Source organism: Cloeon dipterum, chromosome 1 (genome assembly GCF_949628265.1).
Source record: "Cloeon dipterum chromosome 1, ieCloDipt1.1, whole genome shotgun sequence".
Taxonomy (NCBI): Eukaryota; Metazoa; Arthropoda; class Insecta; order Ephemeroptera; family Baetidae; genus Cloeon; species Cloeon dipterum.
Window position 1 is genome coordinate 16,607,485 of NC_088786.1, and position 25,621 is coordinate 16,633,105.

At 44.1% G+C, this 25,621-nt stretch overlaps 1 protein-coding gene and 1 non-coding gene across 3 annotated transcripts in view; one reads left to right on the forward strand and one right to left on the reverse strand.

Annotated features, from left to right (window-relative positions):
- Positions 1–25,621, forward strand: part of LOC135940611 (transcription factor SOX-7-like) — a 75,201-nt gene that overhangs the window by 36,768 nt on the left and 12,812 nt on the right. For both annotated transcript variants that reach the window (XM_065485701.1, XM_065485617.1), the window contains exon 2: positions 478–959. In XM_065485701.1, the coding sequence (XP_065341773.1) occupies positions 479–959 (481 nt within the window). In that variant the 5' untranslated portion in view covers position 478. The remainder of the gene's footprint in view (positions 1–477; positions 960–25,621) is intronic.
- On the reverse strand, positions 19,428–19,499 carry TRNAA-CGC (transfer RNA alanine (anticodon CGC)). The gene has a single exon. It is a non-coding gene; the product is annotated as a tRNA-Ala (tRNA).

Genomic DNA, 25,621 nt, shown 5'->3' on the forward strand with positions numbered 1-25,621 from the left:
TGATTTTGCTAAAAAAATTCTGCAAGGTAAAGGACATAATAAATCACTATGTTGATTTAACCATCTCAAAGTATAATTATTGTCTGGAAATAATTTATTAAAAAACTCGAATTGTAACTCTCGTTCCATTCTAGCTCATAAATTAGGGCTGCAACCAACAGTCGGAGCAAGTATATTGCAGAACATTTCAGTAGAAATATGGAAAAATTGACACCGAGGAAACTACTTTTAATTTCACTGGAAATTATGACAATCTCAAATGCATCTGCCTTAATTTGCATATACCTAAAACGTATGAAAATTTCACAAATGGGCCAAATATATATTACCTAATGTCAAAAATATCTCCGAACCCAGCTTTATTTAATACATTTCTGTAATCGTTAGCATCATCTTCTGTGCTATGTGCAATATTTCCTTATTTAGAAGAAACGCAATAAAACGCAAAAGATTGATTGATTCTTGTTATGTTGACAGCATGATGGACGAGTACAAACCAGACCTGATGCTCGGCCACTCGGGCTACCCCCAGCTGCACCTGCCCCCGGCCCCGGAGGCCTCACAGACGATGGGCGCTGGCAACTCGTTCCACGAGTTCGCCGCCGCCAGTTCTGCCCAGTACTACATGCGTTACGCCGACGACCCCAGCGGCCACATGCTGCAGGGGGTGGTGCGGGGGTCACCTGGTGCTTCAGAGGAGGCCACCAGCACGTGGATGCCGGGCTTTGGGACAGCGTCCCCAGGCCGAGGCGGTGACGACCGCTCCCACCTGATGCAACCCATGCAGCCCATGCCCCTCGGGGGCGGCGGCGGCCCCAAGGGCCAGATCGGCGCACAGAAGAAGGAGCAGCGCATCAGACGCCCGATGAACGCGTTCATGGTGTGGGCCAAGGTGGAGAGGAAGAAGCTGGCCGACGAGAATCCAGATCTCCACAATGCAGATCTCAGCAAGATGCTTGGTGAGTCTACTTTTTTGCTTTTTTTTTCTCCCGAACGATCGGATTGAGGATGATTTGATGACGAGAGCACCTCTCACTTCAAAAGGGATTGAAAGTGCAGAGGAGTAGCATTCGGACTGATAAAAGTTTGTAGAAATGAGGAAAAATCGAGCTTTTCTCGGCCCTCTCACAAATGCACAGTCAAATTTATGCTTCAATTGCTTCCTTGAATTGAATCTATTTATCAAATGAAGCTGATTGTGTTATGAGTAACTGCAACATCCTTGTGTGCCAAATTATATTGTAAACGAGAACTACAGAAAGGGATTAGACCGTAGACAATTTTCATTTTCTTTAAACGTGTTACATCTAGTTTCCTGAATTGTATATTTGTTGCTCGTGAATAATGTAAATTTAGACTTGGAAATTTAAGTCAGTTTTTAGTTGGTTTTTGCGACTGCAATATTCATTTTCAAAGATCTAAAAGCCAACATTTGTAATTCATGAAAAGCAACTTAATATCCCTTTGGAGTGGAACTTAAGTTAGCAATAGAAACATTCAATTTTAGATTTATTTTTATTAATTTTTCTTCACTTCGAAAATTCTTAGTTGTACGAACACTCTTAAATGAGCATTTTAATGGGAGTAAGAAAAAATTATTTTGAAGTTATATAATTCTTTCTACAGAGAAAAGCATTTTGGTTATTAAGTTGGTATTTAGTTTTAAGTATTATAGCCGGGTTTGGACTTTGGGCAGACATGAGTTGGATTTTTAAAATCAAAATTTGATAAATTTTTCAAGATTTGATGTCTCGTCAGTTGCCAAAGCTTGGAAAAATCGATTGACTTAAAATCCCAAGTTTATTATGTCGAGTTTGATTATTTCGAGAAATCTCTCTAGAGGGATTAAAAACGAATTGAATTTCTGAAGAGGAATAATTAAGCTCCGGACTAATCACCAAACCCACTCGAGTGTAGATAATTTAAGTTTGTCTATTCTAAAGGACTCGTGTCGGATCGCAACACGTTATCGTCGCAGCTGATAAGGGCGTTATTCACTCGGGAGATAAGGCAAGGACTCTCGGCACGTAATGCGGGGTTGCGGGGGCGTGCTGGCTAGCTGGCTGGCTGGCGTGGCTGATTTCGGCACCAGCAGGGATCAGAATCGTCTTTAGCGCGTTTTTGCAACTGACGAACGCGAGGTAGCTTACACAACGCGCGCGCCTGCCACGCGGTGCCACTTTCACTTTTAACCGATTATATGAGTATTGTTTTTATTATTATTCAATCGGTGTGCAGTTGAGCAAGTATATTAGCCGCTAGTGGAGTCCAAAGCGGTGCGGTGGCGGCAGACGCATCGCACACGCTAATTTTCAATCCAAGGACCCTGAGCGCGTCGAGCGGACCCCTTTTTGGCGTGCACATCCTTCGCTCTAAAAGGCTGCGCACATACGCCAACAACTTCGGCCCCTTTGACACACACACATAAGTGGAATCGCGTTTTTTTATTGCTAAATCCCCAACCGGAGGAAATGAGTCGAGGAGTTTATAGCTTGAGGTCCTTAATGCGAACGTAAACTTTATACTGTATGACTTGATACATTAAAAAAATGATTCAGGGGTATCTGCGATTTCTGCACATCATGCCTAGCCGGCCGGTCGGCCGGCCGGTTCGCAATGTGAGCAAGAGTTTCGATTCGCGCCGCCTCATCTATCGAGCAGTTTCTGGCAGCCCGTTGTTCTTGGACCATTAGACAGGGCCGTAAATTACATCAAGTGGAATGCGCGGCGGAATAAAGTACTGGTCGATGATTCCGAGAAAACACGGCAGTCTCTCGTATTCCAATAATGAGAGAGATAAAATTCGCCGGCGCGGCGATGATAGATTCTTCGCTGATATACAACTGGCTGCTGCTGCTCGCTCATCTCGCCGCTCCATCCACCTGTTGCTCGTGGAGGCCACAGGTGAAATAAAATGTAAAGTAAATACACGCGCACGGGCCAGCGTACGAAATCGAATATATCAAGAGTTTCGCCGCCGCCGCCGCCATGCCACCTGCTCTCCACCCCCTACAGCTCTCGTGGTGTGCATCTGCTCTTTAAAAACACTTTTCTCGAGAAAATGATAATGTATGCGTGCGTCTGCGTCTGTTGTGAAATTCGCTCGCTCGGCCCCGGTGAAAAATAATTGCCACCGCCGCCGCCGAGTTTCGCGTGATTTGGCCTGCTGCTCGGGCTAACTGCTCCGCTCCTCCGATTAAAACGCCAAGTTCGCCGCCGCCCCGGATGTTATTGCCGGATCATAATGCAAGCGGTGCAGCCGAGCAGAAAGTCAAGAGGATTCAGGGTAGTTTGCGCTTTGATCGGCGCACAAAACACGCCGCGACGTGCAACGGGTTTCAGTCGAGCAAAAACAGGTGAGCTAAAAAATTAAACAAAGACAGCCTTTCAAACTGATTCGATCGGAAAATCGATAATTGCGTGTGAACTGAAGAAAGTCGGAGAAAAAAGGCCGAAATGTCATCCGCCCTGCTTTCGAAATCAGCAACTTTCAATTGACTTCAGAGTTTTCTTTCAAAGATTGAACATTTTAGTTTGCTGGTTTGAATGATTTTTTTAATTCAATTTTATTCTTTTGGAGTATTAATTTGGCAATCGCACGTTGAAATAAAACGAAATGTAAATTTCACAAAATGAATTTTTTTTAGAAATTGACAATCGACGCAAATTTCACAGCGTTTTCCAATCCTTGAGTAGGAGGCTGCCATTCACAATTAAACTGGCTCGAGTGAAGCTCGCACACATGCCCAATGATAAAGTACTCGGCATTTTTCATCAAAATTCCGCTCGAAAGTACATAAACTGCTGCGAGTGGCCAGTGTAGAAGTAAGATTTATGTGACATTCCGCGAACAGCGCACTGCATTCAGCATTCAGCGAGCTAAATGTGATGATGGATAAAGCGACGCAGGTAAATTTTGCGTCATTTGCATAGACTGCACATAAATAAAAGCACACACATACACACTCACAGGTGCTCTATATCTCAAAATCTCGACTGCCTGCCCGCGAGTCTCCAGCCTGAATTTTAAAAACTATAGCTGGCTGCAGCTGATTTGAAGGAGTCGTGTGGAGAAATGCTGCTCTGCTGGCTGCATAACAAAATCACGCGTGCATATATGTATATCTGCAGCTTGCTCTCGTCGGTATGGAAATTGCTCGATTCGGAGGGCTCGGCACCGCGCACATGATAATTTATAATAGACGACGATTTCGTCGAGAGAGTGTGTTGTCCACGGCAGGTGCAATTATTATTCGAGGGGGCCATCTTATCCTCTGGCTGCGTGTTTGTATAATCGGCTGGCTGGCTGGTGGGTGGAAGAAGACCGGAAGTCATTTGGTCTGCGCCGTGCGTGCTGGCCCTTTCCTCTTTAGAAACACTCGGGGAATTTCTTCACTTGGCCGCGCTCTCCGCGCCGCGCCGACGTTAATTTTTATTTCATTCGCTGCTCCGCGACCTTCTGCCTGCCAACGGCGGAAAACGAAACGACGCTAATTGCGCTTAATGCAGATTTTCCCGGCCGCCCAACCGGCCGGCCGGCTTTGTTCCCCTGCGTGCTGGTTGCATATACGGAGCCCTGACCCGATTTTCCCGGCGCGCCACATACTGCAACAATGAGCACGGACCGAGCGGGATTGTTGGCGCGCGCACCCTCGAGATGCGTCATTAATCACAACTAGCTATGAATTCATAATAACGCACGCTTTGTTTCCAACGCAGCCGTTCTTCTCAATAAATCAAAATCTCCACAATGCGGATGATAAATTTAGAAACGCGTTGCTTTTCTACAGAGCGAGCGCGCGCCCAGGTTAATTAATATTCAGCACCGATGAGTGTCGCAAGCCCATAAAAAAGAATTAACCGGCGGCGTGGCGCACGGTGACAAGCATCCTAGAAAATCGGGCCATCGTGCTGATTAACGAGCTCTAATTAATGACGACTCTTTTCATCCGCACCTGTGAAATGGAAATACACTTTTTGTCCGCTGTGTCTCACTCTGTTAAATTCAATTATTAATTGCGCCACGCAGAGTGCTGCGCAAAAATCGCACATAATTGATTCCGACTCGAGCAGCAGCAGCAGTGCTTTTCTCTCGCGCTCCTCGCACCGTCGAGTGATGTAAAATAAAAATGAGCGTAATAGTAATGAAATGAGACAGCACTTCTTCTGCCTGCTTGTTGATATATTAGTGCGCGCGGCGGTGAAAAAGCTCTCTATTCAAAATGCATCCAATCAGTGGAGCAAAATTGCGTTTCCCGGCGCGGACCGTTTTGTTTGTCGACTCGGCGCACAGTTAGAAATTGGAGTGGCTACTTTGATTTACCAGCATGAAATTTACGGTTGCGAAAATAAATGCCATTGTTCACATTAAGGATGCCAATTTTCACAAGGCAAATCTATCTGTCAGAGACTAGTTAGAAATAAAGCCGCAAATTAATTAAAAATAAATTTTATGAGGAGCAATTTTGGCTCTCGTTGTAGAGCGCATGATTTGAGTGCACTTTCAATGTGAGAATCCGAGTAATGTTTAGGGGTCGAGCGCGGGCTGATTTGCGCCTATACATTTGACTCTCTTGAATTGCTATGACGATTATATCCGGATTTGCGAGGGTTGAGGATTGCGAAAGCTTTCCGACTCACTACTAGCTGATTTTTTAATATCTCCAGCATGCATGAATTTATTTCTAGCATTTCAATAAAAGACCCCTGTCCTTTTCTGGACTGGGCTTCCTCCAATGAGGTTCACGATATTATTGGGACACGGATTTTTTGCTATCAGGGAGACGTCCTTCTAAATAAAATGAACCGATCAAAAAATATTTTTGTTTGTTTGTGTACACATAATATAATCCTTCACAAGGTGTACAATTTCATTAAAAGGCATAGCCGCATGGAAAAAAACATAAATATTAAACGCCTGTCTGATTGTGAGCAAGCTGCACGTGTACTCGAGCCACAGGTGTCCGCGCCTTTTGCCCCGTGCTCCGCTGATAACAGCGACGAAAGTAAATCGCACTTAATATTACGACAAATGCACCCGGATGGCACACACAAAGCTCATGCAAACGTGATTCATTCTCGTGGCAGTTGCAAGCAACAATTCCTTCTTCCTTCCTTCCTGGTGGAAAAGTTTGTCGGCATTTTCTTCCACGCGCGCCCTCGCGAATTACAAAAAGGCAAAAGCCGACGGTGCCGCCACGAGGGAGCTCGGTAATATCAACTTCCGTCCATCAACTCACTCCCTCCACAATTTATTGCATTAATGGCGTGATTCGCTCCAACGTTAATTGCGCAACACTATGTCCATTAATAAATTATTCAGAATTCCAACGCGTATATCTCATATGCGCAGGCCTGATCGATCGGCCGCCACTCCCGACGATCAACTCAATTATAAAACTTTGTCTCTCCTAAGTTGGGCGTAAAATTTCGCAACAAAAGTACATGAAATATGAACACGCTTGAGGTTGGGAAATAATTTATTTCAATGTGACCAGTGGAACACTTTGCTCGAATGTAACACACAAAAACTAAACAGCTCTTAAAATAATTGAATATCACAGTCTAACATTCTTGGTTTAGTCCTGGCTTCAGGCACTGAATACTCACTCAAGTTATAGTTAATTCAACTAAAGGAATATAAAAAATAAATAAAAACTTTCCAGCTACTTTAGGTCTGTACACCTAAATTCGGTATAAAAGATCAAGAGTTACAGCTTTTTGAAATGTCAAGTAAGCTGCCGTTTGCGTGAGTTTTCACGTATGCAGCCTAATTTATGATTTTGATGTAATTTCAAGCCTGCCAGTTAGAACGAGCTGGAATCACGCGGAGGCCAAGAGGGCCTTGGGAAGAGAGAGAATAAGATATAATGAACGAAAAGTGATATTTTAAGCAGGAGAGGAAGTTTAACCAAATGTTGCAAAATTCCTTGTGTGCGCGCTCAAAAAGTGGCATTATCTTCACGAAAAATTCCTCGCAGTCATCGCACGCGGGCAGACCTGTTTGGTGTGTGTGACTGAGCGTGTGTTATCAACTTGTCAAAATATATAAAAAAAAAACGCCGTCTCAATTCGGAGTTCATTAACTTGATAGTGACAATGGCCGCTAAACGCGAGGATAAAAGATAAAAGAAGAGGAAAAGAGAGAAAGAAATGGTGCAATGTTGGACAAAAAGGCGCGTGCAGCTCGCCCAGCTAGCACCAAATTACGGCAGCGAGCGAGTTACATAATAATTTGTGTGTGTCTTTCTTTGCACCGAGGACAATAGCCTCATAAGGTGCAGAGAAATTAAGGGTCACGTTCGGCGCAGCGATTGCAAGTCGCGACACGTCGCGAGGATGCTTTTAGTAATGGCTCATCCATTGCGCCACTCTTGCGCCCGGTGCATCTGCATGCTAATGAGCCGCTGCGTTTTCGATGCATCCCTGGCTGGCATCCGCTGGCACCGCACGCAAAGGAAAAACCGCAGAGTTCGAAAACACCAAGCGGATTTTCATATTAATAAAAAACTGCACGTAACAACAACAGGATTTGCAGACTTATATTGAATACAATGATTCAAATATTTTAAAAACTCAAGAGATATAGTTATAATAAAAAGCAAAAAAATAAATGATTGCGTTAAAAAGCTCTAACGTTTTTATTACTGGCTGATTCTCTTTTTTAAGAAACTTGTTTGATATGTGCAAAATGACTTGAAAGCACGAATATTGCATTATTAATTGGCTTTGAAATGTCTGAGGAGAAATCTTGAAAAAACTCAATAATCAGGCGATGCACGCGTGCGAAAGGTGATCCGTGGCCGCGCGCACCACGCCCGGTGCCGATTTTTTGCAGCTAAACGCGCTGTGACTCAACGGTCTATATCAATCTAGAGCAAAAAGGGGATACGGAAAATCGGAATACATATCCGCGCATTGTTTTCGCCCCGTATGCATTCTGGCAAAATGAGTAAACATCAAAAGGCCGACGCCGAATTGGGGGCACACTGCACCAAGTGTGCCTGCGTTTTGCAACAACTCCCTTTTTGGGGACACCGCACAGTGACGCGTGAAAAATACGGTATGACGTGTGTGTATGTACGCTGCTTATTGATTTTAATAGTCCTTAAAAAGGAGGAACAAAAAGTGAGAGCAAACATAGCAATTGTCTGTTAACTTTTTTGTTTCTTCCTTTTGTTTGGGGGCAAAAAGGCCCTCACGCCCAATTTTACTAACTGTAAACACTATTTACCGTCCAATTTAAAAATTCTTTTGAGCCAAACATGAACTTTTTAAATTTTTTCCAAGCTAGTACCATTTACGAACTTTACTCCAATTTACTAGGAAACACTAAAGACCTGACCCAATCATGCCAAGACACGGAGCATTTGAGTAGTCTCTTCAGAGTAATCTTATCTGCGTAGGCGTACGTATCGGTCCAAATATTTATAATACACACGCGAGAGAGCGAGAGAGAGAGGACTAATTATCATGAGACGTCTTATCTGTGGAGATCGTCTTTGACGCGGTGTGCCAGGGTCAAGGACTTCCTTTGCGATGCGTCGGCCGAGCGAGAGGCGTGAAACTCGGCTTTTTAATGAACAGAAAATCGTTCAGGCCGCAGATTAGTTGCACCATTTTTTGTAGCCGTCAGCACACACGGCGATCGCAGAAAAAATGCTTCAAAATATGAAGTAGAAATTAAAGCGGTCTTTTTTTAGGCGAAAAGAGTGCAGCATCATGCTCGCTGGAACCCGAGCCTCGCCAAAGGGGGCTGTACATCATTAAGAATTTTCTGCTTTAAATCGGATTGCACGATTTTTTCGACTGCAGCACACACACAATAAATACGTTTGCGCTGTTCGTATTTATTTGCCCGGCTCTTGCGTAATTCTGCGCTTCTTTTCTTATCAGTTAGTCACCTGAACGAGGCTCGCGCTCGTTTTTATCAGCGCTCAGCAATAGAGGCCTCTACTCCGCATTCAATTTCTTGTGAAACTAGCCAATCCATTTCAACGAGAGACGATGGGGATGAGTAAACAACTGCGACTGAATTTGCCCTTAATTGCTGTCGTGCGTCATTTAATCACAACGCAAAACGATTTGGCCGTTCAATTTTGCGGTTTCGGCGGCAGCTGCAGACACACAAACCAATGGAATAGCCAATCAAGCGCTATGAAAGGCAGGCGTTCCTTTCGCGAATTTCGCTTTGCGCAGCTGTGATAATTACACAACAAATTGGTCAGCGCGCGGCTGAAAGGGAGAGATTTCTCGTAATTATTATCACCATTTTGGGCTTTTGCATTCTCGACAAGAAAAGGAGCGAACAATAACAGGCAAAGCAAAGCTCGCGGCTGTCAAGTGGAGACTGGAGAGCTAGCAAAGAAAAATAATGCCTAACTGGGACGCTGAACTCTCGACGAGACGCAGCCTCCGCGCGCGATCTGGACCGTAATTTGGCGTGGATGAAATGCAGCGGCGGTAGCCGAGCTGCGGAAAAAAATCGGAGAGGCATTGTCGGCCAGCAGCCAAGCGCGATGTGTTTGACCAGCAGCCAGCACATAGACAGACACTCACACATACGTGATTCGAAATGTGAGCATTATTGGGAAGATGCAAAGCAAGCACCTTGATTAATGGAGCATTGTGGCCCGGGAAATGAGCTGTGGGGGCTTCCAGGAAAATCCGCTGTCTCGCGGCTGACAGCTGATGATAATTAATGGATATTTGCAATGTGTGCAGTGCAGATTATTTGAATTCGGAGCGCGCAATTGCGTTTGCTACTGCAAATCGAATTCGGTGCAGCAAAATTCGGTGTTTGCTTCTCGGAACAATTTCCGAAGAACTTCTCGTCTGCTGCTACTCTTTTGTCGAAAGTTTTTGCCATTTTTTGAGCTGCGCCGAGATAGAGAGAGAGAGAGAGAGAGAGAGAGAGAGAGAGCTGCAGAAAAATGAATGGTCACAGGCCGATCACGATGTGCAGTGAAGAAACAGAGCGGGATCCAAATGCACGGGCGGATTGTGTTTAGTCACCGTGATCAACCTTGAGGTTCCACTAATTGCTATCTAATGCAATAAGTGGGCCGTGTTTTGCTGAAAGATGATGCCCTCCCGCTGGGGGAGAGTCCCGCAGCTGGACCAGCACAAGAAAGGAGCGAGGCACTCGAGCGCAGAGCGCGCAATTAGGAAACCGTAGCTGTTTTATTCTCATTAGAGCCTGCTATTCAATTTTTCGGCCTTTCCCGCTGCAATAAAAAAGCTCTTGGGTAAACAGATATGCATTAGCACAGAGAGAGTAGGAAAGAAAGAAGGGAAGATGGGATAATTCGGCTGAAAAAGAGAGCTGCAACGACAGCGACAGATGAAATGCTGTTTGTATTTCTCTCGCTGTGCGACCGCTCGCGGGAGTGAGTTTTTAACGAGTAATTTATTCGAAAAATCCAGCATTTAAGTCTCCCATCCGAGCATGAAACGAAGCAGCACCGGGCATTTTCCGCAGAATTTACATTTTAATTCACCTGCAGACTCGTTTTATCTGCGGCTCGATCGCTCAGATAATTCGCAGCCAGGCCGAAATTACAAATCAGCATCACGTTGTTAATTAATCTGTTTGTTTATCTTACAAAGCGTGCTTTTGCGCGCTGCCGGTGCATGCGAGCAAGGTCTCGGCTGAAAAAGCCCTTTCCAGCAGCGGCAGCAGCATGTCTTTGCTCAATTTTTGCCGTGCCACGGTTGATTTTGTCGCGTCTTGTTGGCCAATTAAGATCTCTTTCTCTCGCTCGCGCGAATCCTAATGAAATTAATTTCAGTAAAAAGTAAACAATTTCGTGACTCCTTTAATGAGTCGTGACTGCTGGGGAATGAAGAAAGAAGACCATTTATCTCTGATTGTTGATCCCAATGTTGCAAGACCGTTCCACATTTCACTGCAGCACACCGCGCTCGGCAGCAACACAGACTCTGATAGACCAACAACACACATCCACGTTTGCACTTTTCACAACCCTTTCGATTAAAAATGTTGCAAAATCAGCCTATTAATTTTTCGCTTACTAACGCCTACAATAATCAATCAACCGGTCATAATTACTTTCTGTACCGGCAACAAATGTTTTAACCATCACGACTGCATCCATTTTTCGTTTTATTTTTTCTAGAGCTGAAGGTATTTTTTTGTGGCAGAGAGTGCAGCTGTAAAGATTTTTCGGTGGCGAGAGTAAATTCGTTCTGCTCCTCCCACATTAATCAACACCTTCAGTTACTCACATCATCTTAGCTGTTGGAATATATAAGCAGTAGCAGCCCTTCAATTTTAAAGTGAGATTGTATAATAAGATAGGCGTAAAATTCAGCAAAATATCATTTAACCCACTCCTCATAATTTTTAGAATTGAATTTGTATATTCAATCATCATCATTATTGAATTTATTATGTTTCAAACCTCCAACGCTTGAAGAAATATCATGCACAAAAATTGTTACGAGCGAATTTTGCACTTTGAGCGCCAAGCAGATTTTAACTTTATTTCCCTTTCTATAACGCGGAACCAAGCATTTTGGTCGTTGCGAAACATCTTTATATGAAAAAGCGATCTAGATCGAAAGCATGCATGTAGATAAAATCTAGCAAATTCAATTACCTTTTGGGCAATTGGCGAGGGAATCGATCCGCCGGCGCATGTTTTGAAACTGGGCCACGGGGAACTTGATCTCGGGGCCCGTCATGAATTTAGGAAGAGTGCGCGAGATGCCTTATCGCGGGTGCACTATTAATATAGAGAGTTGCTGCTTTACAGCCCCAGGAGATCGGGGATAAGCCAAATTATTACCTTGCTCAGGTTTGTTTACTTTTTACCCAGGCAATAGTGCACTCGCCATCTCTGCCAGATTAAGTTTTATACGAGTGTGTGTGCGAGTCTTTCACGAAAGGGGCGACTTACCCATGCATTTATAATATGTGTGTATAATTTTTTCCACAGCACACTCTCATTTTATGGTTGATGTGCGAGATAAATCACAGGCCGGGCTGCGCCTGCCTATTATTAAACGATCATTATTAAATTATTACGTTGACCCATCATGATGATGAGAGCTGCCTTGGCTCTCATCTCTCTCACTCTTGCAATTGATTTTTTCCACCCGCGTGAAAAATAAACATATCAAAACGAAACGAGTTCCTGAGTTGCACTGAGCAGGAACAGATTAGGAAAAAATGAGCGGAGCTAGCGTAGCTCATTCGAAGAAAACGTGATCATCATGGGAGAAAAAATCCGCTAACGCTTTTACCGCGATGCGAGAGAGCTCAAACCGATGCTTTAATTGATCAATCCCTCTCCGCGATGGATGGATGAATTAACGTACGGACATGACCATCGATTTGTAATTATTTCACCACCTTGCTGTCAGGAGAATATGAATAGCCGAAAATAAGCGTCCGATTTTGGACGGGAGAGAGGGGGTTTATTGTTCTCTCCAAGGTGTCACTGGCGAAATGATAAATTATGAGCCTATGCCACCTGAGCAAGAGTCGCCCACAACAATTCGCGAATTATAAAACACCTCGATTAGAATCGAATGAAATATGAATGGAGAAATGAAAGACGCGAGGACGGAGATGCTCGGCAGATTGGAAGAGAGTGCGAGTACGCGTCATTTGGACAAAATAAAAACACAATTTAATAAAAGCCGCGCACATATTCGTTATTCTTTCTCTCGCTCGCTCGCGCGCGCCGTTTAATTTTGATAAATCACTCTGTCTAGCGCCGTGTGCTGTCAGGAGGCATTATTTCATTCAACATTTCAATCAAGTGCGTGGGCTCCGCGTGTTGCTTGTCATTTCAGCGTGATGAACACCATGCAGCTCTCTCGTCGAGACGCCTCTCTCGCGCTCCGCAGGTCACTTTTCTCCCAAATATGACCTACACGGGGCCCACGCCCCATTATTCCTCTCTCGTCGGCTAATTTCAGATCGAATTATTATTATCATTTGCTCGAGTGTGAGCTGGTGACACTCGACTCTGTCATTAGCCACGGGCGGAGCCACCTCGGCCGTGCGTGCTTTATTTTTCCTAATTCCAGACCGTTTTGGTTGTTGTCGAGACGAGATGAGCTCGAGATGCGCAACGCCCTCAGAGTAAATAGGAAAATTTAATATTTTCGGGGTATATGGTAATCTCGGCGCGTGAGTAACACGATTCAATCACACTTTGAGCTCTCTGCTGGGGTTGTTTGTTTGTTTGTTTGCTCTGCCTTCAAACACGCGCTCTGATGATTGAGTTACACGTGCATTACACAACAGGGAAAACATAATCCTTGACCTTCTCTCGCAGCAGCCACTAAAGCAAGCTTATCTTGATTTTCGGAAATTACCACAATCTGAAAATGAGATTTTCTGAAGCGGCATGAATACATATTTCATTTAATATCTGGGGCGGTCCTTAAACCCTGGAGTTGTCGTTTTTATGTCTCTCTCTCTCTCTCTCTCTCTCTCTCTCTCTCTCTCTCTCTCTCTCTGTCGCTGCTTGGAGGAAAAAAAGTATGACGAATTTGCAGATTCAAATTTCGGGCACTTCGGAGAACCACGCATATCAAAAAATGCATGCGTCGCAACTCGCCGTTTTTTTCTTTTCCAAAGCCATTCTGCGAATCGACGGAATGTGACAGCGTCGTCATCGGGGAGTTGAAAAGCTGCAAGGTGCGAAAGGCAGCACGCCTCGCTTTAAAGATGCATCCATCGGGCGGCGTGAAGACACGAAGCAAGCGGCAACTCTCTCCTTGCGGCGCATTGATTGCCTGAAATTGGTATTTCTGAGATGCCCAAAAAATAACAACAACGAAGCATGCCTAATTAACGTACCGTAAAGGGGAGAAAAATAACGTGAGAGGTGTTAAAGTGTTGAATGATTTTAATAGCATAAAATTATAAGCATGAGGCGGCAAAAGTGCACACAAGATAGATAGAAGAAGGAGTGAGTGAGAGAGCTGGCGCGCGGCAAAACTTGAAAAGTGTCAGAGGAGTTATTACACGGCACCGTTACTTTTAATACGATGTTATTGTTGTGAGGAAGAAGCGGCACGGCCGCACGGCGATCGGTGTGTGTCATTCCACTTTTGGCCCGTCGGCGGATTCGAATTATCATTGTTTCTTTCTTGCGGCGATTAATTGCTAAATTAATTAGCAGCCGCGAGAAGAGAAGCCGCGAAAACGTCTGCGCGCGGCGAGTGGACAGCCCGAAAGTGCGCAGTCACGTATCTTGATCGTTTAACACCTTCGAAATGAATTTTCCACCGCGACCCGATTTAATTCGGTATTTGGCATGCCCTTCATATTTTTAATGGAATTAAAATCGACTTTTCGTTTTGTGTGTGAGCAGCAGCTGTGAAAGATTGGCCCGTCAATTTGAAAAGACCCGGCAATCGGCTATCACCAATCTGAAGCGTGATTTTTCTCATTAACAAAGGATATACAACGTGCGGCGCGCAGCAAAAACCCTTTTCCAAACGTTCACCCGTTATTATATTGCGCGCGCTGCGCCGGCGATTTGTGTTTCTCGCGCACATAATATATAGTATTTTTCAAATCAATCCACCCAGGCTCGCTTTGTCAAATTGTGTTGGAAGCATGTTCATGTCGTTACTCGAGAGAGACAAAAGGCTGCACAATTTATGTCAGAGAGGAGCAACATTATGCAGAAAAGATGTGTGTGTGTGTATGTGCGTGTATGAAAACTCGAATCCATAGTAGCACACAAAAGGACGCGGTATATGAATCACCTTCCTTTTCTCTTGCCTGCCCGCCTCATCGGAACAACTTTGTAAATAAAACCAGCAATAATGTGAATAATAATGAAAAAATATGTTCACTGGCCGGGCAAACAGCGCACAGGCAGAGGCCGTAAAACTCCGAATTTGTATTGTTAGCTCATTATACGCGGCGGATGATTCGGTTTTCTTGCTCGGCGTTTCGCACTTTGCAGCACAAGAAGGAGGTTATAAATGTCACTGTAAATCATACTCATGTTTTTAATGAGTTTCTGAATATTTAATAAGATAGAGAGCCTGTTTGCTTGTTATGCGCACTGCTCGGCGCGAGATTGATTGTGTGTCACCCAAGGTGTGTCTGCACAGAGCTGCTGAAGGACAACTCGCTCGCTCGCTTGCTCGCTCCCAGTTTCGTTTTCAGCCGCGCAGCTCCTTTTCCAATTCTCTAGAGCACAATTGCGTTTGTGGTCCAAGTCTGAAATTCACCTGCCACATGAAAGGCGATACTCACCACGCTGCAACCCACTAAACAATATTTGAATGTGAATGGAAAAGGAACAAAACCCGGTTTTTGCTTTACAATTAAAAAAATAATAATAAATTAAACTTCTCAGGGTGCAAGTTTCGCTCACCTTGAGATACGTTTCGTTTACGTGTTTAATCGACGTGTTTTCGTTTTGCCGAATCACTTGCAACCCTTTATTTACGGCTCTGGTTGATCATCCGTAATAAATCGCAGTGAGCAAATAACCCGGGGGTCTATTATTACCGGAATAAAAATAATGTTTTACTCCTGAGTGCACACAACGCGAGCGTGGAATACGTGGAAGAGAGCTGGCAGGCGACCCAGCGCGGTGTGCTGAAATGATTTCACAGGCGAGCGGCGCAATTACTCAATTCGACACGCATCCTTAAAAATTCATATATATTATAAGGACGCGCGATGCAAAATTGCATTGGCGCATCGCGCGCGTCTCCTTTCCCATGCGGCGGGGCCTAATGGGCATGTAATTGCGCGCGGCGGCGACAGCCTTGCAGCCAACGGGGGACACGAGGCTCTCAAATTCGGCGTGACCTCCGGCTGGTCCACCCTGCCATTAGGGGCACCACCTCCGTGCAGGCCCTAATCCCGATTTTCACGCACTAACCCGTCGGGCAGACGGTTCTCACGCCACCTCTCATTCAAAAATCGACATTTCCTCAGAGCATTTTTTCAGTTCTCTCACCTCTTGTCTTTTTCACAGGAAGACACGGCATACTGATTATACAGAGCATAACTCTCTGAACAAAGGAAATGGAGCCGAATTTTATTCGCTTGAGTAAGATCAAGAATTTTAACTTTTGTCTAGACGTTTCAAATTAAAAAGAATCCAATTTCAAGTGGTTAGGGAGTAATACATTTTTAAATGGCATAGTTGCCAATATGGGAGTTTTGAACTTTGAATTCGTATTAATAGATTTTTCAAACTTTTGTGATGTAGTAATTTTATTAAAGATTAATTGCGCTAAAACTAATCCCTAAGGATTCAGTTAAAACCAAATTTTACCTAAGTAGCACCGTAAATATTTTAGAAAATTGGCTGCATAGTTCAGCGTGGTAAAACCATGCAAGAAAAAACAAGACAAGCATATATGCTTTCAAATATTGAGGAGTGAGGACTGTCTCCCTACTTGAAATCTTATTTTATTTCGCAACAAAGAGTTTCCCCAAAATGTTTCGTACACCGTTGGATGCATCTAGATGAGAGGAAAAGAAATCTGCCAATTAATAAAGCTAACAATTTTATCAACAATTTTGATTTGTTGCCAACAACTCTAATAATTTTCAATTGCTTTCTTGTATCAATCCACTGTAATTGCCGTACCTTTAGTTACCTCCCAGTATTTTACTTTTGTTGGTTTAAGATAGCTAATTCATGTAAAATGTTTGATCTTTTTTTAGACTAAACTAAATCTTCTCAAGCCTAACAAAATAAATTTCACGGTTATAAAAATAACCTCCTGCTCTACTAATCTGTATATGTTAATTGAAATTGCAATGGGTAGCCACGTGTATTTGATTTTGGAGATCTTTTTATGTTTGGAAGTACCAGGCCTAAAAAAGCATAAATTGAATCGTTAGTACGTCGGTAAGAGAACACATAAACAACAATTTGCATGGGGAAAGAGTGTTGAGCAGCGAAGACTATTCAATCGGCGGAATGTAGGTGTAGCCGGCAGACAACACTGACAATAAATTCTCAATTTCGATGCTCGGCAGCTCCCAAACCGCGATGACGAGTGTGACCCGCGCGCAAAAACACGTACACGATTGTTTCGTAATATATATAGAGAGAAAGAAAAGCGATCTTCCTTCGCGGAGCGAGCGAGTGGGCCCCGGGAAGAATGGTATAAGAAAAAGAAGGGGCCGAACAATTAAGCGCCGACAGCAATTAGGCAGGGATTCGCGGGCCGCGCGCGCTGTCAGGTGGTGTCGAAAACCGCGGGCCCGCAGTCAGGTGCCTTGGGAAGGTGACTCGACATACCCTGGCGCGGCTGCCGCGCGGCTGGCGAACGAGCAGCGCCGCCGCCGCCCACCGAGCAAGGGTGGAGTAGTGGTGAACGCCTGTCGCGCGCATTATGCAGCCTACCTGCCGAGAGATCTGCGCTGCGCGTTTCCAGGTCACCCCACTATACATATAATATACCAACATCTAGCGGAGCAGACGTGCGAGATCCGACAGCCCGCGCTGCTCTCGCGCGCGGCAATTACGCGGAAAAATAATTACGCGTGCCGATGGTAATTGCAGCGCCTTCCAGTCTCTGCTCGCAGGTTATTAATTATTGGCCTAAGCACGAGGTGAAAAGTTTCTTCCACTCGCTAGGCGGGGAAACGCATTCACGCCTTTGCTCAAATAATTAATTTCTAGCAACTGAGCCTATCATTTGCATAAATTTGCCTGTGCTGTCCTTCGGATATCAAGGTTTGGCCAGTTGAAAAAATACTCTGCATAGTGTTTACCGGAATTATCCGTTTTTGGAAAAATTAAAAACAGGAATTCCACTTTTCCGCCCGTTTGAAAAACATTGCAAACGTTATTATTTCGCTTTAATTTTAAGTTTTGCATTTCTTGAACACATCTAAGAAGCTAGAATCTAGTTCAAAAAGTTGGGTAACTTGCAATTTAGAGCATTTAATCAAAAGTTGATTTCTCCCACTTTACTTAGTCAAAAGAACATACGCGGTTTTTTAATTAAATGGAAATTTACGGCATTGAAGCCTTCATAACAAGTCTGTTTTAGAAGGGTTTTTTAATATTGAATATTTTTACTATTAGTAGTATAATTTTGTCCAGCTTTTATTTTATTAACTTTTAGTAGTTTAGAGCTCCGAACTTTCCTTGGCCTTTATAAAGATAACTTTCTGCCTCCAAGCTCTCAATTTGCACTTGTGTTATTAAGGGAGATTTTTTAGTTAAAATTCTAAAAATGTAGATTCTTTGGGAAAACCCGAACTTTTCTGGCTGACAAAAAACTGGACAGTTGAAACTGTAACCCAGTCAGAGATTGTTTTTTCTTTCCAATGGGCAAATCGAAAATTTAATTGCGTCTGGGACAGTTCAATCGTAAGGGAAAATGCACCGGAATCCTGCTTTTTCAAGCAGCTAATTACACACGGCGAGTAAGTCTTGTTGTGTGTTCTTTTCTCCTCTTTTGGCGATGGCTGCGCGGCTGCAAAGAAGCCGAATCACACAGCACAGGGTCCCGGTCGTGCCTACCGGGGTCAGTCAGGTCTTGCCTTGGGAATGCTCTGCTCTCGGCCGCGATCGGCCGGACGGACAGAGACACACACAATCACCCGACCATTGTCTGCCGCAATTAGCCGCAGACGTGTATGTGTCATCCGTGCCAAGACCAAGAGCGGCTGATTCAGCCGAAAATCGGCTCGGATCAGCGGCTGCCGATCATGCAAACAAACGTCGCTTGCACGAGGCGCGCGCAATTACTGTTTATTATCGATATGAATACAGCGCTTTTATTGCGGTTCGAGGCTCTTTTTTGCCGTGGAGACGTGATTGACAGCCTGCGCAGGTTCGTTAGAGCGCTTCGCAGAAACATCGGCCGGCTTTTGTGTCGATATTTTCACATGTTTCAGCCGCGGCAAGTATGTATAACTTTATAAAATCAGAAATCGTGTTTTACCGCAAAAAGCGCGCAGCTCGTGCTGATAAGATAAAATTAGATTAGAAACACGTTATGCTAATTTTTCGGTGGCGTGCAACGCGAATACCAGGCTACTTGGTTCACGATTTCAGATCGGCTCTTAACAAGACGCTTTTCCAGTTAGACGACTGCGCGTTTGATGCATTTTAAAATTTTACTTGCTGCATGCTCTGACACACGTCCAAGTGGACGAACGGGTTTCCACTCTCAAATTTCAAATTTATGATAGTTCCGACAATTTGAACAAAAACGTTACACACATTTTTAGTATTTTTTCCAGTCCAAAAATCGAATGAATTTTAGTTGTGGCTCTCTTTTGTTTACACAACTTTAACTGCTGTTTATATGTTGAACCATAAAGAAAAATTTGATAAAAATGAACAACCAACAATTGGCGAATAGAGCAATAAAGAAAGTCGCAAAATGAATTATCGATCCTCATAAGCGGTTTCTCACAAAGCCAAACAAAAAAATATTATTTTTGGAGATGCTGGGGTTCGAACCCAGGACTTTCTGCATGCGAAGCAGACACTCTACCACTGAGTTACATCCCCATTAGAAGTGACTTGTTCCTAAATTTTAGAACATTCAACAGATGGTTCCCCTTGGCCTGGTTGAGCGGCTATTGAAAATTTTGACGAGTATAAATAAGTATAATGCTCTTTCTTTTATTCAGCAACTATTTCCCCCTTAAACTTCCTGGTTAAAAATCAATACTGCGCAGTGATCGCTGTACACCACCCAAAAAATTGAATTTTTTTCTGTTTTTTTTTTTTTCAAAATTGAAAGCAATCTTATAACCGGGTCAAACCTAGCATCAGGATTTTTCCATCCAAAGCCAAAGTTTTTCCGAGTTGTGTTTGGAAACCGCCGTGGGTGATCCGATGGTACGGCTGGCTCGTCTAGACCCGCGGCAGAAGCAAGCCGCGCCGCCAGGTCTGCTCTGTAGCTCGCCAAGTGGCCGTGCATGGTCATTTGGAGCAGGCAGGAACAAAGGTGCGCGCGGCAAAAGCAGTGGGAGACACAAGAATAGCCTCTAATGAGATGTCAAACATTAAAGGAGCATGATGCCAAGTGACAGACCACCAAGCTGAGGGCTCTCTCGGCACCGCGTGTCCCCTCGTCTCATTTGCATCTCTGGCGGACGCTTCGACGGACGGTATCGACAACAATTTCGAGAGGAATTCTCTGTCAACCGAACAGGCTGTTTATTATTTCGAGCGGGCCGCGCGCAATGTTCGCTTTGCATTTTAACTGCGTCTTCCTCTGCTTCTGCTCTCGGCTCATCCTGGATTATTTCGCGCACAAGGACACGTTTCCTTAAACGCTCTCGCTAAGGACCGAATGTGTTTATCTCAAGGCGGCGATTATCAGATTGCCGCTGCTTAATCGTTCCATCAAGCTGGCTTTTATTCAAAGCGGTCCGCCGGCTTTTCACTCTCTGTCGTGTAGCTTTTCGTGGTGCCTGTGCGCCGAGCCGAGCCGCGTTGCGCGCAGCCAGGCAGCCAGGGGACTTTTGCGAAATGTGTCCGTTCGTGTCTCTGTTTGGCCGTAGTCCAAACATGGTCATGCGGACGGGAAAATGAGCAGCATGTGCGTCGAGCTTTTTTGCGGCGCAAATTCAAGTTCACGCTAAATTCAATAAAAAACGAAAGCAGGGTGATCAGTATTCCGACTTCAATGTAGCCGGTTCTTGAAATGGCAGCAGCTTAAAGAATCGGTCGGTGGTTATCTTTAGCCAATATTTTATTATAGGACAAGATTGCCTGGCTGGCTGCACAGGCACATTCCTGCCGCCGACTTTTTCTCCTCCGTCCTCAAGACGAGTGCTTTTGCTTTTGTACTTGCGTATTTATGTGTCGAGCGCCTCGGACACGCTCTCGATTTATGATCCCTCCATTTTGCAGCCACGGAATTTTTAATTTCAAACGCGACCCGTGACCCGCGGTGCACACCAAAGACCGCAATGAATCGTACATAAATTATTGAAATAAAAATCTAACAGAGTGATTTATTCTCTCAGCGGGGTTAAAAGTTATGCAACCGTCGCGTCGCTCGCGGAAGAAGGGTTGCATACCTGCGCTTATCTTTACGAGCCATCGTGACTTACGGATTTTTCGGTGTGCATTGTTGAAAAATAACGCACCGCGCTTTTTGTCCGCTTCCACTTGAGCGCAAATCTTTTTCGCTGAAAAAATAGAGCGTCAATATATTGAGAGGCGATCCAAAATGGTCCACTAGCATCCAATAAAAGTTACAAAGATAATGTGCGAGGATAATATAGAGCTGCTGTACGTGGCCAATTTGGACAATTACTTTTGTAAGTAAGTACGTTGATCGCGAAAACGTAGTGCTCGCTCGACAACACAAATAAGCGAGCAGATCGTGGTCCACTAGATATCAATAGGGCCGGCACAAAAGAGGCGAGATGAGCCGAAATCAACTGAGTGCGAAATGGAGAAAGAAGAGGCACCGACTAGCCGAGACACGAAAATAAAAAAGCGGCGGCTCACGACGACAGACAAGCGAGTCGAGAGTTTTGCCGTCCAACTAAACCGCGCGCCGCTTTCCAATGTTCGACACGAAATTTTACAAGCAAAAATTAGCTCATCGATCTGCTACAGCAAACCACACATGAGTTCAAGCTATAACAGCATAATCATAATGATAAAATCACGAAGGAAGTTAAATACGTTTCTAATGCTGCAATTGTGCAAACGAATTGAAGTGCATTCACCAAATTCTATAACATTACATAAGTCAGGATTCTGTGTTATGAATTGATGGGGTAAGCTTTTGTATTATTCCTCACTTTTTCTGTGTTAATTTTAAATTCGTTTCAGTAGTGCTTTATAAAGTAGTGCTTTATAAAGCACTATATATAGGAGAGATTAAAACGGTTCATCTTATTCATCTCGTTTTAGTATTCTGGGAAAACAGAGTGGGTGTGTAAGAGTAATGCCTCACAATTTATTATGCCGTCTGCTGTGTCGGCACTTTTTGCTCTAGCCGATGCAGCCCATCAATTTAAAAGATTCAACGTTTTTCATCAGAATGACGAGACGGCAAACAATTCCGCCTACGCTTGGCAAACAAAGGCTCCTTTACGTTTGGGCATTAGAAACGAAAGCGATGCGCGACCACGCGTTCGGTTTGCAATTCCGCGTTCGTACAGGGAGAGAGGAAGGTTGCAAAGTGTATAGTTCGAGTACATAATCACACGTATAAAATAATAATTGGTTTAGAGAGTGCGGTGCAGTGCGGCGGCGGCGAGGATCTTTTGCAATATTCTGTTATAATTAATATTAAGATATCAACAGGAAGCTGTTTTACTGTTGGAGAAAGACGGCGCACGTTCCCATCCATTGTTTTCTCGGCTGGGATATGGAGAGCGCGGGAAAAAAGCGGCGGCAGGAAAATATTTTAGCATAATAAAAAGTTGCAGAGCGCGCGGGTGCCACAAGTGTGGTGTGTGTGCGGCTCTAATGAGCGCCGCGCCGGGTCAAACGGGTTCACTGGCCCAAAGAGTGCACGCAGATTCGCCCCATTTGCATATCGGACTCGGTTTGCTTTTGCTTCACTTTGGTTCGCTTCGGACGCCGTTTTCGAGGAGGCGTGTTCTCCGGCCGAGCAGGCGGTGCAGGAGGCGGATCTTGAATACATTTGAATTTCCATGTGAAATGAGATGCTGCCTGCTCCGGAGCAGCATCCCGCCGCAAGACCGGTTCTCTCTCTCTCTCTCTCTCTCTTGCTCGCTGGCTCCTCTCCGTGCGTGCATATTAATTCTGCAATGGCCACGGCTGCTGCACCGCTTTCCGAGAACGCCACACACGCGCGTTCGCGTGAACGCCAGACGCTCTGGCTTCTCTTTTCCGATCAATATTTCTTGCACTGATTTCGAAACGAGTCTTAGAGACGATTTATTGCCTTTGAATCGGACCTTTGCAACTCTGACGAAGTCCCCCGACGCAAAAACTCCCGCATTTTCAAGAAAGTGGATATAGTTTCCACAGAATGCGATTGCCACAACGCAACCATTGCAACATCCAAACGAGTAATAAATGTTTATTTACATTTTTGGCCCGTTAAAAAAAAACGGATTTTCTATTTCTTAAACTTAAATTTGTACTTTTTACGTGACAGATATATCTTGTCTACCTAAATGCTGTGGTAGCCGCTTTGCCGGCATAATTCCAAAATAATTTTCTTCAGAGCTATTCTGGGACTTTCTTTCTTTTGAAATCGTAGATCCAAAAAATTTATCTTTTGAAGTAAAAACTCGCCAGATATTTTAAATTGCCTAAAAAGTCCCACATTTTTCTCAGCCAGTCACAGAAATTTTCACTTGTGGGATTTCAACATATACAAGGGGCAAAAGCAGCGTGTATTATTTTTTATCGTTTTAACTTGAAAGTGTTGAATAAGGACAGGCGACAAGAAAGGGCTGTCGCAGGCCGCAAATTTTCTGGAAGCCTTGCCACTCTTTGCGAGCAGTCCATAAATATTGTTTTTTATACTCTTTAAGTGCACTGCGGCGAGATGTGAGTGAGATGAAGCATGAAGGCACGCATTGCTCATTGTTCTCGGCTGGTGACAAATGTATAAATACTCGGCGCGAGAGACCTCCTGCACCAACAACAGTTATTCTTTTCACAGATGCCTCCTCCGTTCGCTGCTGTCAAAATCCGATTTGATTGCAATAAAGTCGTGCACTGGAATCAAGAGCAAAACGGCCCCTCTCTCGGCGCGCGTTTTTATTTTTTGCTCACTCAGCGGAGAAAATAATCCCTTCGATTTTTCAATTGTACCTGAGTGAGTGCATGTAAAAGTCATTGCGATTCAAAGAAACGGTCTTTGGTGGGCACCGCGTGTGTCACGTGCTCCTTTTTTCCTCTACTTTTTGGCACACATCCACCTCTGACCAAAATACCTGAGTGCTGCTTTGAAAGGGAACGAAATTTACGACGTCGTGGTGAATGCAGAGACGCGTTTTCCTGTGTTTTCCTGATTTCACACGCGGAAAGCTGCGGCTTCTTCCTCAAAATGAAAATTTCAAATTCGTGTGCGAAGCCAACCGTTAAGGTATGTGTATGCTCTTAACAATTGTAATATGTCTCGAGGCGCGATTTGAAACGAGCCTTAAAAATAAACACGCCATTGAGTTCACATCAAATATCGCACACCACACATCATTTGGGTATAATTTTGTGAAAACTGATCCCGCCCTTTTGGTGCTTTTAGAGCAGCAATTGACCTGCATAACCCCGGCGAGGCGATGAGCATGGAAATATTGTTTTGTGCACGGATCATTTCTTGCGAGCCAGGCATTTTACTTCTTGTTGCCTGTGCTGCGCCATGCGCCGATAACATCTCTGATGTGTTTCCTTTGGCTCGTCAGAAGGAGAATAATTACATGTTTATAGAGTCACGGCCTTCCGCTTCTTAATTCTAGTGTCCAAAAATGCAGACGGCGGAAATTTTAACGCCTGCACATGAAAATCAGAGAGTGCGAGCCGAGAGCAATGCAAATTGTTTTTTTACTTATTCACTCCACCCCCCGATTAGCCAGCATCCTTCAAACGAATAATGCTAATAATTTCCTAATACTTACTTAATGGCATGAAAAGCAGTCTTCCCCTTCACGAAATTTATTTATATAGATGTTGTTATTATAAAAAAAAGTGAAAAGAAATAAGGAAAAGGAATAAAAGTAATTTCATGCAAAATATAACACGGAATTCCCAGATCAAGTCACTCCAGGAAAAAAGAAGCAAAGAAAATTAACCTGCTAATACGCTTCTTGAATGTAATGAGCGATTTGCCATCGAAACCGTCAAATAGAAAAAATCACATTGTTCGTCAGCATTGTCATCGGTAAAATCATTCCATCTTCCTTGGTATGAAAACTGTTTCAATATCGGAAAAAATGTATGGTCAAGATTATTATTATATAACAGCCATGCCATAAATTATGAAGACTAGAAATAAAAAAACAAGATCTGACGTGACTTAATTAAGGTGAACAACGGCATTCTTCGTTGTTGATCCGACATATAATTGGCAAAGTTTAGCACCTGTCATCTCGTTTTTTTCCAAAATGCACTCCGTTTTTCGCAATTTTAATTTTTAAAAATGTTTACACATTCAATCAAAAACAAAAGTTAACGTCTGATGTTGGGGAAGTCGAGTGCGAGTGCGCGGTTTAATTAAAAAACGCAAGCCGTCGTCCCGGCGGTTGATATCAGAAAAGCCAGCCTGTTAGCAACTTCCTCGCCGGCTGAGCACCTTGCCTTGAAAATATTTTTAATAGTTAGCGGAAGTACGTCACCCTTGTTCCCATCCGTACGTGCTTGCTGTATATATTCTCCTTCGTTGTGACCTCCAGTCAGACCTGCGGCTTTCATAAATTATCCTATGACTTTTGCGTGCAGCTCTCTGCACATTTCGTTATCTCTGCTTTGCGAAATTAAGCTGCCTGCTGCGCCGCGCGCGTTTTTTCGTTTCCCGCTCCACGCAATCTCGCGGCTGAAAGTCGAAAATTGACCCTTCGAAAGTCGCGCTCGGATAGCACCACTGCGCGTGTATGTGTTTGTTATTATTATTATTATTATTTTCGCCTCTCGTCGCATTATCTTGTTACACATCGCAGTCATTACATACACGAGTGAAGTTATTT